The following is a 13,341-nucleotide window of genomic DNA, read 5'->3' as shown; positions in this document are numbered from 1 at the left end:
CTATAGTTAGTGTAGCAGTTTGGTAAACTAAAATGTCTCAATTTTTGACAGGTGGATAAACAAGGCAACATCAGAACAGACAGAAAAATCAGACAAATATTAAACTTGATGTATGCCTGGAATGGCAGTTTGCTTAGTAACTAGTGCACCTTACTGTGGAAATAGATTAACTAAAAACAGTACATTTTCAGTTTTGAAAAATCAAAAATAAAGAAGAAACTAGATATTTTTGCTCTGTTTTAGAAAATCTAAATTATACAATTATAGCGTACACAATGGACATCATTAGATGAAACACAGTGGTCAACAATCAGACAATCAAAGTAATGGAAAAAGACAAAGGCTGGAGGTAAAGCATAGCATACCACACAGAGGTATTGTTCTTTCAGAAAAACAAGGAATAACAAAAGGAATAACACAATCTCTGTCTCTTGACTAAACCCACACTGCATCCAAGTTATTTTTGCTGATATCAGTCTAAACTTCCTTATTTGTCTTCTATCTTCTTGATGAGTGCCAACATTGCTTGTACTAAAATAAATTCACTTCTTGCATGCACTGAAACACAGACATAATAATAGAATAGATTACATTGTAGCCATCACAGCTGTAAGACTGAGCTTTATAGTTGTTGTGACACTTATCATCCCATTAGTACTGGTATTTGTTTAATGTTCTGTTAGTTTGTATTATTCACAAAGGCCCTAATAACACACAGAGAAAGGTTCCTGTTGTGGTCAGCATGAGTTCATGCCACTAATTTTACAGACATGGCATCCAGGCCGTAATATATCTGCAACTGTTGAGCAAATGTGCTGGCAAGTATCTCAATGTCAGATTAATTTAATGGGGATGGGGTGGGTTAGAAGGAGGTTGGGGTGGGGGATGTGCTGCCAATGCATGTCATTTGAATCTATTGTTCCAGCCTTGTTCTTGAAGAATCTGCCTGACTGCATCTGTCCACCAGGACTTTCAGAACATTCTTTGTCAGGGTGTAGCAACAATGTAATGTGCTTGTGATTCATCTCAATGACCCATCTAACTAGAAAGAGATACTGAAAGCAGAGCATATACAGCAGATGCTAAAAGTATTTTAGGTTGCATCAAGGTGGCATTTCTGCAGTAAGGACTGTCCTTTTTTGTCTTACATTAGAACATTACAAAATAAAATGATCCTACACCTTTACTTGCTTTACGTTAAAGACACATTAAGTAGCTTTTTGACCTTAAAACTCTGGGCCCTGGACTCGTTTAATAGCAGAAAGACATTTATTATGTGCATTTCTGGAGCCATCGCTACACAGCAGCGTCTTGAGGCTGAGAAACTGCACAAAACAACTTTTTCTTTGTGCCGTGACGTTGAAGCCGAGTCTCGCTTTACGCACAATGTCACACGACAGCAAACAGATTTTAACACACTGGCAGTTTTGTGACTGATTCAGCAAAGAAATGCAAGAAAACATTATCAGAGGAAGAGAGGACAAGAAAGAGAGAGAGGGATCAAGCAAGAGACAAGACAAGAGTCAAAATAAGACTGTATTTTACTGTCTGGAGAGAGCTCACAGTACAGGTAGAATGAAAGATTGATTCTGAATTAAAAGACAATTGGGGGGGTGCGAAGTTCTCTAGTGCATCTTTCAAGTAACAATACAACAAGCAATTGCAAAAATTTTCAAAAGCCTTGCCTAACTTATAATTCCTTACATGTCTGCAGCAGCCAATAGAAAATAGCCAAAGACTGGTTTAGCTTTACAGCCACTTTGTAAGGTAAAGGCATCTTGTAAAAATATTATTGGAATGAAGCTTGGATTCATTATTTGGCTGAATGGCTCTCTTCCAACAGCAACATTCTGCTTCCTCAGCACTGATGTCAATAAGTGCACTTTTTAAGGTAATATGGCATAATTAACTTCAATGAAGTATGACCCTCTAACACTGTGGCACTGGTATTTTCCTTTATTTTAGAGGTTTTTGTTTAAGGTTGCTTTCAGATACAAATCATTGCTACATTAGCACTACTATAATAAACACATATTAAGTATGCCTAATGCCACAAAATGAGCTAAATGCCTAATGGAATGACTGTCAGGTCTGACCGTAGGTAGTAGAAACCAAAATCCAGATTGACTGTATTTTCCTGTTTAGCTACAGAAGCAGAAGGTTTGCTAAGCCTTTTGGAAGTCGCCTTTCTACAACTACAGATTGGGTACTGTTACACCAGCAGCTGAGTAGATTGTTTTTCTGTAAAAGATGTCTTATTAAATTTCTAAATATGCACACCTGTGCAGTGGAAAAACAGTAGTGTTTCTGGAGTACTGACATAATCAGAAGTGCAGGGCTTTATGTTATATCAACCTAGTCGCCAGGAAAATATGTTACCATTCTACATTTTTCAGAAAACCCACTGCATTTCTATTTCCAGCTCTTGTCATACTGCTTCTTGGTCAAAAGCCATTTGTGTCAGTTTTGGAGGTTCCTTTGGTATCACTTTCTGATGCATAGGTAACCACCTCAGAATACCAGATTTTCTTCTGCAGAAGTAAGTAATGTGCCGGCGGTGCAAACAGTATACAGTGGCAGGAAACACCACACAATTTTATCATATATACGTTTCCTATGCTACCATGATGGCACATCCCATGGCTAATACCAGCTTGGGACTCGTGCGTGTCCAATGCGCCACTTTGGGCGTGCCCTCTGTGTTCACAACTGACAGAAAAAACTCCTGACCAAGTAGCATGTTGTAAGATTGGAATGAGAATTGGCCACTACACTACCGTTACATGTGATGTCTTTGTGCCAATATACTTTTTTTATTTTTTTATTTATTTTCTTTTTAAAAAAGATTGACAACTGACTTAATAATCTGTACACTGAGCTTATATGCATAGTTTATTTTAAATTAGCAGATGTTTCTTATTCATTAAGTCAGCAACAGGGTTCATCATGTCTAGGATGATAAGTCCAACATTTTCTGTATTTTGGGACTTTTTCTAGAATACCTTTACAAAACAGTCAAGTATGAAATAAAAAATCTGCAAGAAAAGCTAACGACATCACCACAGCTAAAAGGGCTTTTTTTTTTAAAAAAAAAAACTTGCATAGCTGGAATCACTTAAATAATTTAAAAACATGTATGACAAAATGGGACAAAGTCCCACTATCAAAAAATAAGACCCAGCTGGCCCAGTTTATCTGCTGTAACAAGTGATTTAATGTTCAAGGTTAGTATCATCTATTGTATCATTCATTATAATTCTAATAATTTTGGAACACTTAAACTAATTAATAAACAGACAATATGACCACAGGGAAGACTTTGTGGAGACACTAGTCTGACGGTCAACCTGCCACAACCTAAAGATCATCTCGGTTCAGTGACTTGCAATAAAATGAAGATTCAGTAGAAGGCTATTAGGACATTGAGCCCTCATCTGTTTCAATAGCACAGAGGCTTTGGTTGAGACAAAAGCTTTTGTCAGCATCGCAGAGCTCACTCTGCAGCCTGTAGAGACATCAGACCGGTTTATGACAGACAGGTCAGCAGGGGGCAGGCACTGGGCTGAGACATACATATAACTTTAATTGTGCACACGCCTAAGTGCATGAAAGTGTTAAGAGTGCTGAAGATAAGTGTGCATTGTGTGAAAAATACCAGCAAACTTGGAGACAACACACCTTTATTTTTTGTGAACCCCCTAATGTGAGACCCATGACCTATGAGAGAAGGTTTCATGATGTATGTGTGACTTGAGGTTGCCAGGCGCAGTACAACACCTGCTACTGGAATGAGGACCAAAGAAAAAACAGACAGCACAATAATGTGGTAATTGTAACATTTTCCCCAAGACCATGATTGTACTGCAGAGGTGCTGCCCCACATCATGTGACTGAAATCTTGTTGCTGACTGCAGTTTGGTTATTAAAAAGTCACTGCGTGAAATAGTGGTTCATGCCATAGTCCTCAAAGGATAGTCTGTTTTATGGGTCTGCATTTTCCTGTTAGCTTGGAAAAGCACAAAGCTAAACCTTTGTTTTTGAAAACTACATTTGATGTCCTGCAAAAGTTTAATATTGCACCTTTCTTTCCAGGGCAGCTTAATTTGCTCTTTCTCATAATAACATTTTACCTGCAGCAGCTCAACATTTTCTCTGCTTAAAATCTGAAGCTGAGGAATTTATCTTCTTCCTGACAACAGGAAAAGCATTATCTGATGTCTTGGTATCACTTGTAAATGTTCTTTAACAAACTTTTATTCCCATACCTGTCATACAGGTATGGGAATAAAAGTTTGTTTGAAAGCTGAGCATCTTGAATGGTTGACCCTTGCCTCAACTCTGATATGTGCATAGGATGATGTAAACCCTCATTTGCTACAAATGTATGCCAATTACCCTCTTACAGATCAGATAGTAGCTTATCAGCTGATGTGTCAACACAAGTCATTCTTATGTGTCTGGAAATCTGTATGTTTATAGTGATTTCTATCCAAATGACTCTGTTATCTAAATCCATCAATATACAAAGCCTTTGAGGCTAGCCATAAGCCAGTCAGAGTAAGTGTTAAGTCACGTCTTGCAGTATCACTGCCAAGTTTCAAGCCTTAAGTGATGAGAGCTTTGTGGCAGCTAACTTGTTTTATTAAATATCATGCTGAGGTGGTTCTGGCCAAATCATGGTTGTAATTTTTGTCAGACAAAATCAGATAGAAGGGGTTAATGTAGAGGGCAATTTAATTAAAACAAAAGTTGCAGTGTTGCATCAAGTCAAATTTTCATGCAAATATGAAGTGGATTTTAGCTAAATTCCTTAAAAAGATCCTAGTTTCTTGCCATGATTCATGAGTCATTGCAGAGGCCAGTATGAAATGACATGATTTAAGGAATAGCAGTAAAGTCTTAAACAATGGAAAACCACATGGAAACTAATGAGGATGTGTTGGGAGAACTGTTATTTTTAGGATTTCTGAAAGATTTTCCAATGCTGGTCTAATTGCGATAAAGCTGCATGGTGAATGTAGCTTTTTAACATAGGCTGCAGTCTGACTCACTAGTGTGTATCATGGAAGGAGTCTCCTCTTGTCAGATCAGGTTTAATGCTTTGAAAAGAACTACATTAAAGCTGTTGGTCACAGTGATAGACAGCAAAGAAGGAACAGTTTAACCCAGGTACCAACACAAATCTTCAGTAGTATTTATACAGATACAAATAACAACACACTGCACGTCTCTAACCCTTTCCATGCCCCTCCTTTCACCTCCCACCTTTTCAACCCCTCCTTCCTTCCCTCTCTCCCTGCCTTTTTCTACCCTCTTGAATTAAGTCCATTCTTTCAGCCTGCTCTCCCTCTAAGCATTTCTGCTCTGCTCAGCTCCTGTGAAAACTCCTGTGTGTGTGTTTAAACTCCTGGCGTGTGTGTGTTAAGAAGAGTTTTCTGTGTATGTGCAGTGCTGTGTGTTTTTCTAAGTGGAGCTGAAGTGCAGCCGTTCATCAGTGGAGCTGACTGCAGACGGGAATACTCGGATCTCACTGTGCTGCTTTTTAACTTACACGGCAGCTGCTTATTGGACTTTTTTTCGCCAAACTGGAACTCTGCTGCTGCTCTTTTTGCCCTCCAGGCACCATTCCCATCACTGGAATTACTTCTACTTTATTTTTTAGATTCTTAAAGCAATTTCTATATGCCTTAAGAAATATCCTTACCTGATTACAAAATTAATTACATTTTTATTTTATTCACAGAATCCAGACAGTTTAAACCCAGAGAATGGGTGTTTGTGAAGCATATAACGAGGACTCAGTGAGTGTGTGTAGGTGTGCATATAGTTAAAAGTTTTCTCATTTGGGCACATTTGCTGTTGTAACAATGGAAACTGCCCGAACTGTTAGAGGCAAGTTGGGCTCAGGTGGATGCTGATCCCAACCTGGCATGTTCTGAGCTCTGGTGACTTTCGGTTCCCTTGGAAACAAACAAGAAGGTGAGTTTAAATGGTCCTCTCTGAGGCATTTGGATCACTTCTCACATCCCTCAAGTGTTTTCATGAATGATTTTATATTATTATTGTGTAATACAATATGACTATAGATAATGCAAAGGAAAGAAGGAACAATAATGACTGCTGCCGAGCCATTTAGTTCAATTTTTACTTGTCCTGCCCTGCTTGTAACTTGAACTTGAGAAACTCTGTTATTCCTCCTTAGTCATTATAAACCAAAGTATATTTTTTCACAAGTCATGCTGATGACCTCTGGGGGTTTTATTCAGAGAACTGGCGTAATATTTGGCTCTGTTATTTTATGAAGGGGAGTGAGTTGTCTTTCTTCTGAGAGCACTTTGGAGCCCATCCAGTCAGGAGTCTAGAGGCAGCTCTGTAAGGTCCTGACTTACTGCTGCTTCTGGTTTTAACAGAGCCAAATGGCCTGCTACCAGTGACCAGCAGGCTGCTCTTACCATTGTGGCTCCTTCGTTGTCTCTATTTTCTGACTTTATTGTTCTGAGTAAGAGATGTAAGCTGTATGACTATTCCAGCAGGATTTTAATAAATTTATCTCTCATACTACATCAATTTATCCAAAATAAAACCAGCCTAATCATGTTTGAAAGCAAAACAATAAAAAGAGAATAAGTTTCATAAAGAGTTAAAACTTGTATCACTTTAAAGTTGAAAAGAAACAGAACCCGTGTGGCAGACGCAGCAGCTGAGCAGTTTCCATCTACTCCTGTGTCAGTTTCTCTTTTCCCCATTTAAACTTTAGATACTAGGAATAATTCATCCAAAATGAACAAATGCTAGCCGCAAGTTTGCAGGGTGGGAAACTTTCCCCTCATGATGCTGGGCCAGATGGCTCAGGACCAGAAGCCAGCAGAACGCTGCAGCCTCCCCGGCTCCTTCATTCACGGGGTCTCTTTCAGATCAACCGGGGTCTCTGCTTCCAATTGTCTTGCTTTTTCTGTTTCACTTTGTTTCAGCTTAAATCCTATAAAGACAGGCTTTCACAGTGGCCTTATGCTGCTTTACTTTGCATGTTGTGAGTGAAACTTTAATGCACTCTGTACCAAGTGTTGCCCCCAAGTCTCCTCTAAAAGAACAAGACTGTACTTCTAAGCTTTGGATACAGAGCCTGCTTTGAAATTCTCGACAGAACACTCATATGACTGAGCTTTGCACTTTTGTGTGCCTTTTGTAAATCAATGTACCTGCTTCAGCCCAGCTTTTACTCTCACCCCAACTCCTCTTTAAAATCTGTTATTTTCAAATAAGATCTGTGGGTCATTTACATCAGAATTCTAATACTAAATATCCCTAAACTGCTTTGATTTTTTCACCATTGGTGGTCTGTTCTTATCAGCTCTGCTCACTCGCTAAACCTCAAAGCAAAACATCATATTTCTTCAAATAGAGAATGTCACAGCGGTTCGAAATTCACACTTTTTACATGCTTGTTGCTTTTTCCTAGAGATTGTTTGACAAAGTCATCAGCATGCTGACGTGCAGCCACGCTCCCCTGCTTCACCTGCTTTTAAAGCCTCCTGTGCTAAATACCTGAGCTGAATCAAAACGCACCAGAGCTTCAAATAGCGTGGAGATGAGATGGGAATGTAGCAAGGTCATGTCCAACTTTTTCCATGCCTGCTACACTTGTACTACAGTGCATGTGAAGACACATAATTTAGTTTCTGGATACTTTCTTTGACTTTAAGTATCACAGTTACATGCAAAACCTAACCCTGTCTTTAACAGTAACCTATCTGTTATTTAAGACTTTAAACCCAACACGCCAGTGCGAACGCAGCATTAAAACCTTAAATCAAATTCATTTCAGCAGATGGGACACACACTAGTCTTTTGCTTCTTGATATGCCTTTAATTTGAAGCACTTTTATTGAATTTTCTTTAATAATTAAAAAAGCAAAGAAAACTTTTGTAACCTTAGATTCTTTTGTGAATGTGATACAACTGCCAAGGGACTAAAATCTGCACCAGTGGGACTTACTCTTTCCCTAGGAAGATACCATTCTTGATCTGCCAAAAGCACTGTCTTTGTAGTTCAACGTGTTCAACTTTTTATTCTGTTTTGCAAATATAAAATATTATAAACTTTATTATACTACCCAAAATGACATCCCAACATGAACTTGTGAGCTTAATATGGGCTTTTGTAAATAAGTTAAGGAAAGAAAACAGTGGGTGACACGAAACTTGTGCTTGTAATTCAACTGTTCAGTAAGTTCAGTAATTGTTTAACATTGTTGTGTAGTTATATCGTTCCAAAACTGGAAACTTTACACTATTTATAGTTTGCAGCAGTTGCAAGCTATCTGTTGTAATTCCTCTCTTTCAGACTCCTTCTGCTTTCTCGTGCTTTAGGTCCATCTCGGTAATTCCCCACACTCTTCATTTTTATTTTCCGTTCCTCTTCTTACTTTTTCTCAACCCTTTCTTGGTTGTGATAACAAATATGATCAACGGAGATGTGAAATCTTATTTAAACTTGCCACTTTAATTCCCAGATATTTGCATTAGCTCCCACCCTCCTGTTGCCCCCTCATCCTGCCCCCACCACCTCCCGCCAATCAAACCAGAGCAAAAGCCACTACTTACCTGCTGTTCCAGTCATTTTGCTCTGTAAGGCTCAGAGCCTCCCTCCGCCTCACTCTCTTCATCTTATTCTTTCTCCTCTTCCACCCATCCCTCCCGCCCTTCATTTCTCTGTTGTAGCGAGGCTTATACTTGTTGGTCACAAGCCAGGGAAACTCTTTTCTCTCCGCGGGCAAAACAATTGGCTCCTTTCTCTCTATCACCTCTCGCCTCACTCGTTTTCTTCTCCATCCCTACCGCCTTTGCACTGAATTGCCATTCTTTTCGTGGGACTGGATGCATGCAGGCTTGCTGCAGGGTTTAAGTGCTTAAATGTCTACATCTTGTGCTTTCAGAGGGTCCCTCTGCTTATGCTTTCACTTGTTCCTTTTGTTTTATCTGCCTTTTCAGTTCTCTACCTCTTACCATATTTCCAATAATTCTCATGTTCTATATCCTTTATGCATATTCTCATACGGCTTTGTTAAATTAACTTTTCCACTTTTCATTTACATTCACTTATTTATGTATTCATGCTGTTGCACATTACCAACCTCATAAAATTTCTCTTCTCCTTCTCCTTGTTAGTTCCCATTAATTACCTTGAACCTTCTCTTTCCCCTTAACCCTTTGTCCTCAGTCGTGCCTCTGTCTGTCATGGGGTCCTCCTTAAATTTTCACTTGCTTCCTAGTTACCATCAGTGTCTCTCACTCCTATTCTTCATTACTAGCCTGACCTGTGAATGTGGAAGTTACTGCAGGTCAAACTGCTGATATCCATTCATTTATTACTCCAAGCAGTACTATTGCACTCTAACCTCAGTCTGCTAGGGCCCGTCTCACCCTGGAGGCAGGCTGCTTTGTCTGCCTGTCTCTATTTAGGCTGCTTTTTGACAGGACAGCTTGGCCCCATGTCCCCCCACATATCTCTGCCTCTGTCTTTATTTTTAATCCATTCCCTCTTGGCGCGCTGCTGCTCCATGTCTATTGAAGCTGAACTGAATGCAAGTGTCAGCAGGCCCCTTAGCTTTTTTTTATTTATTTATTTATTTTATTTTTTATTAAGATGCATTATGAAAAATGCAAGAAGTTGTGTACTTTTGAGCATGAATGTGTGTTTACAGTCTAAGTGCCAACAGGGAGGAGTTTGTAGATAAAAAAATATAAGGACCCTGCTCTGTGTTCAAGTGTGTGTCTCCGCTCAGGGCTCTGCAATTAGATGAGGATGTGCAAGGAACAATAATGGTCCCTTCAACTCATGATGGTAGATGTGGAAGAGATGCTCAGACATTACAACACACACCCACAGAGAGACAGCTCAAGAAGCCTCAGAGGGACAATGGGACCAGTCGTTCGTTTTATAGCAGCCGACAGGAGTGTGAGGGCCTCGCTGATGCCCCTGTCGCTCCCAGAAACTGTGACGTGAATTGTGCAAGCTCGTGTGTGAATATGTTTCTGTTTGTGTGTCACAAAGCTGCAGCTGACGAGAGTGCTGACGTCCTTCCCCTTGAAACACTGCAGCATCTTTGCAAATCAGTGCAGAACAGTGACCACACACAGACACAGCTTTTTCTCTCTGTTTCACACACAAACACACAGTTTGTTGCCCATGTCGCCACTTCGTTGATGGTGGTGAATTTGCTGGGGGTTTTTGTGCCTCAAACCTGACAGGTCATGCCTATAAAAGTACCCCAGGCCTTTTTAGATTCTGAAACAGGAGATGGGAGGTCGTGTTCTGGCCAGTGCTTGCATGTACACTTTTGTCCACTCTTCTGTGTTTACATACTGCAGGGTATGAAGGAGTTTATGTTCACATTCAGTGCTGTCCTGTTGTGTTGTGGCCTGGCAGCCATGAGCTTATGAGAGCTCTCCTGTCTGCAAGCTTCAATAGCTCCATTATTCATAAGACTCCATGCCAACCACTATGAAGGGTCTGTGTATGTGTGTTAGTGTGTATGCATGTGTGTGACTTGCACCTCTGTGTTTTTTGGTATTAATTTGAGAGCTTTAAAGTCATCTTTTACATCTTGATAACTGCACCAGAAGAAAAAAAAAAACAAAAAAAACATGTAGGATTTATCTTTAACCCCAATTTATTTTCAAGAGGACTGAGAGGAAGATGATGTTGATTTTACTAGGTTAGGTCTTTTCAGAAGTAGCCAATGTTTGGTCAAAGTTTATTTCTCTATAGAATGAATGAGAAGATAATTAACTGATTTTCTAAATACACATATGATATTTCTTTCACCATATTTAAGCAAAATTATCATTTTATATCCCAAAAAATTTGAGTTTTCAGATAATTTCTATCAAGGTCCAACACCTTAATGAGCTTAATATTTCCATGATTCATTTACAGTCATTATTAGACCTAGAAACGTCATTTTTCAAAACTTTATAAACACTCTGACTCTCCAAACATTGTCCCAACAATCTGCAGTCATGGGGTCAGTAAGCTAAATGAGGTAAACTAGCCTAGTTAAAGCATTTTTAAATTCTTAAGGCAGCGGCTGATCGTTGACAAGCAGATTGTTGATGGCCGTTTCATGTGTTTGCCCTCTAGCGGTGGGAGGTGGTAACACATTAAGGCTCTCTTTCTGGAGACACAGCCTGGTACATGTCACAATTTTGCAACTTTGGGGCTTAGAGCATTACAAAAGAATTTTAAATTTAATGAGAGGAACACCTCACTAGCTTATAAACATGAGTGGATGAATCATGCTTTGTGTTTGCGTTGCAGCCAGAGATACAGGGAGCGATTCACTGGCAATTAGGAAATCATAAAAGATGAAAATACATTATCTTGGGTAAATTATTAAAGAAATATCTAATCTTTAACAAATGCTTTTTGGAAATCAAGTCATGTTTTACACTGGTTGAAGGGATCATTGGAGAATCAGCTACTATTGCTACATGTGGGTCTTCTAAAGCATTCAAAGCGTTTTCTTTTCTTTATTTTTAATTATAAGATGCTGTATAAAAAAAGATACTGTTATTTTAAGTCTGATATTACCTCAGTCGTTGACAGAAATACCTCCCTGTGTAGAGCAGAGGATTATTAATGTGCTGATTTCAAGGCCAAGACACAGGAGGGTTTTTTGTAGAAAGTAGCAGATGACGGGCAGTGATAGAGGTAATTGTTAGGAGGGGCTGTAGGAGTAAGAATGAAAAAAAAAAAAGCTGACTGTCTGTTACTAAGTGCCAACTGTGAGGTGCAATATAATAAAGCTGATTCTTTCTAGTGAAAGGCTTTATTGTTCTGCCTGACCGCAGAGTCCAAAGTATTGAAAGAGAGGTGTGTGTGTCTGTGTGTGTATCCTGTGCATGATTTTCACAGCACAACATTCAGTTTACAAACCAGTGACCTTGTTCTTGCTTTAAGTGTAAATTGAGGTATGCACACCACCTAGGCATTAAGTTATTAGGAAGGTTTTCTGAAGACAGTGAATGGGAGTGAGGGGCTTGGCAGTGCCAGAGACAACAAGAGGTTGTGCTCAGCTTGGCAATGGACTCAGCATATCTCTATCTCACACATGCTGTCTTCATCTTTATGGTCAGCGTGTGCATATGTGTGTATTTTGGATTCTTTCCCTGAGTCTCCCTGTAATGTTAAGAGATTATAGTGTTGCTGCCATAATGGAGACTGGCATCAACACAGCCTGGCAGGGGCATCAATCTGACTCTGGCTAAATATACCTCAGAGTGTTTGTTTCTCGCTCTCTCTCTCTCTCTCTGTGTGTGTGTGTGTGTGTGTGTGTGTGACTGTGTGTGTGTGGGTGTGCATGAGGGCATCCCTGGCACAAAAAAGTGCATATCTCTAAATCCTCTCCCTCTTTGTTTCTTTTTTAGGCCTTTGTGTTCATGTGTGATGCTCATCTCCTATTTTGGATGTGAGAAGTGAACTGCATCATCTTTTACAAGAAGAGCTGTAGACAGATAAAGACAACTCTTAAGTAAAAAGGGGAGTATTTTAAGATTACATTGATTAAGTTCAGAAAAAGAAAGCTGGAAGAAACAAGAAACAAGCTCCATCTCTTTTCAATAACAGGCCGGTGAACTGCAACAAAGAGGACCAAATTAGAACATTTAAATAAATCACACTTCACCACCAATATTGGGCATTTAAAGCCAACAAAAACCTCACAGTCCCAGTTTTTTGAAAGAAAGGAGTTCATTTAAGGGCACCAAGATGATGACCATGGTGATGATGATGGTGGCCATGATGGTCACCTGCAGCTCTCTGTTACTGCTGGGGCTGGCTGCCGCCCATGCCTCCTCTAACACTATGGCTCGCACGTCCTCTTCATCTTCATCTTCCTCTTCGTCTTCCTCCTCCTCCTCCTCATCGTCCTCGTCACCACGCATGAAGCTTTCATACAAAGGTAAGGAGAAAAACTGCAGTATTTTATGCCTAAAAGTCAGATGATCATGCACATTTGCAACCTTCATTGTAGCTGATAGCAATAAAATATCACATAAATACACACACACATTTATCTTTTTAATGTAAAACACCGCAGCCATATCCTTTCAGGGTAAACACTCCTGAACAGTGGCCAGCCGTAATTTGTGGTTACTGTGATTCACGACCACAGACACGCACAAAACTGCGTACACAGTTAAACACACAGTAGCAGAGTTTTGTGTTTCATGTCAAGTTTTGTATGTCAGAACAACATAAGCCTGGCAACAGAATACCCAACACAACCATTTAAACTAGGGATGTTCTATCTCAGAAAGCTGGCAATTAAAGCCTGAACT

At 39.6% G+C, this 13,341-nt stretch overlaps 1 protein-coding gene across 2 annotated transcripts in view; it reads left to right on the top strand.

Annotated features, from left to right (window-relative positions):
- The window catches only part of sema3b (sema domain, immunoglobulin domain (Ig), short basic domain, secreted, (semaphorin) 3B), an 84,328-nt gene that overhangs the window by 48,097 nt on the left and 22,890 nt on the right, over window positions 1-13,341 (top strand). The window contains exons 1-2 of one of the 2 annotated variants that reach the window (XM_042004449.1): window positions 5,379-5,979; window positions 12,430-12,962. In XM_042004449.1, the coding sequence (XP_041860383.1) occupies window positions 12,770-12,962 (193 nt within the window). In that variant the 5' untranslated portion in view covers window positions 5,379-5,979; window positions 12,430-12,769. Of the gene's footprint in view, window positions 1-5,378; window positions 5,980-12,429; window positions 12,963-13,341 lie in introns of those variants that run through there. The other variant, XM_042004448.1, reaches the window with a different exon arrangement.

Source organism: Melanotaenia boesemani, chromosome 13 (assembly GCF_017639745.1).
Source record: "Melanotaenia boesemani isolate fMelBoe1 chromosome 13, fMelBoe1.pri, whole genome shotgun sequence".
NCBI classification, from domain to species: Eukaryota; Metazoa; Chordata; class Actinopteri; order Atheriniformes; family Melanotaeniidae; genus Melanotaenia; species Melanotaenia boesemani.
The sequence above is the reverse complement of the archived record's forward strand: the minus strand, read 5'-3'. Positions and strand labels throughout refer to the sequence as shown.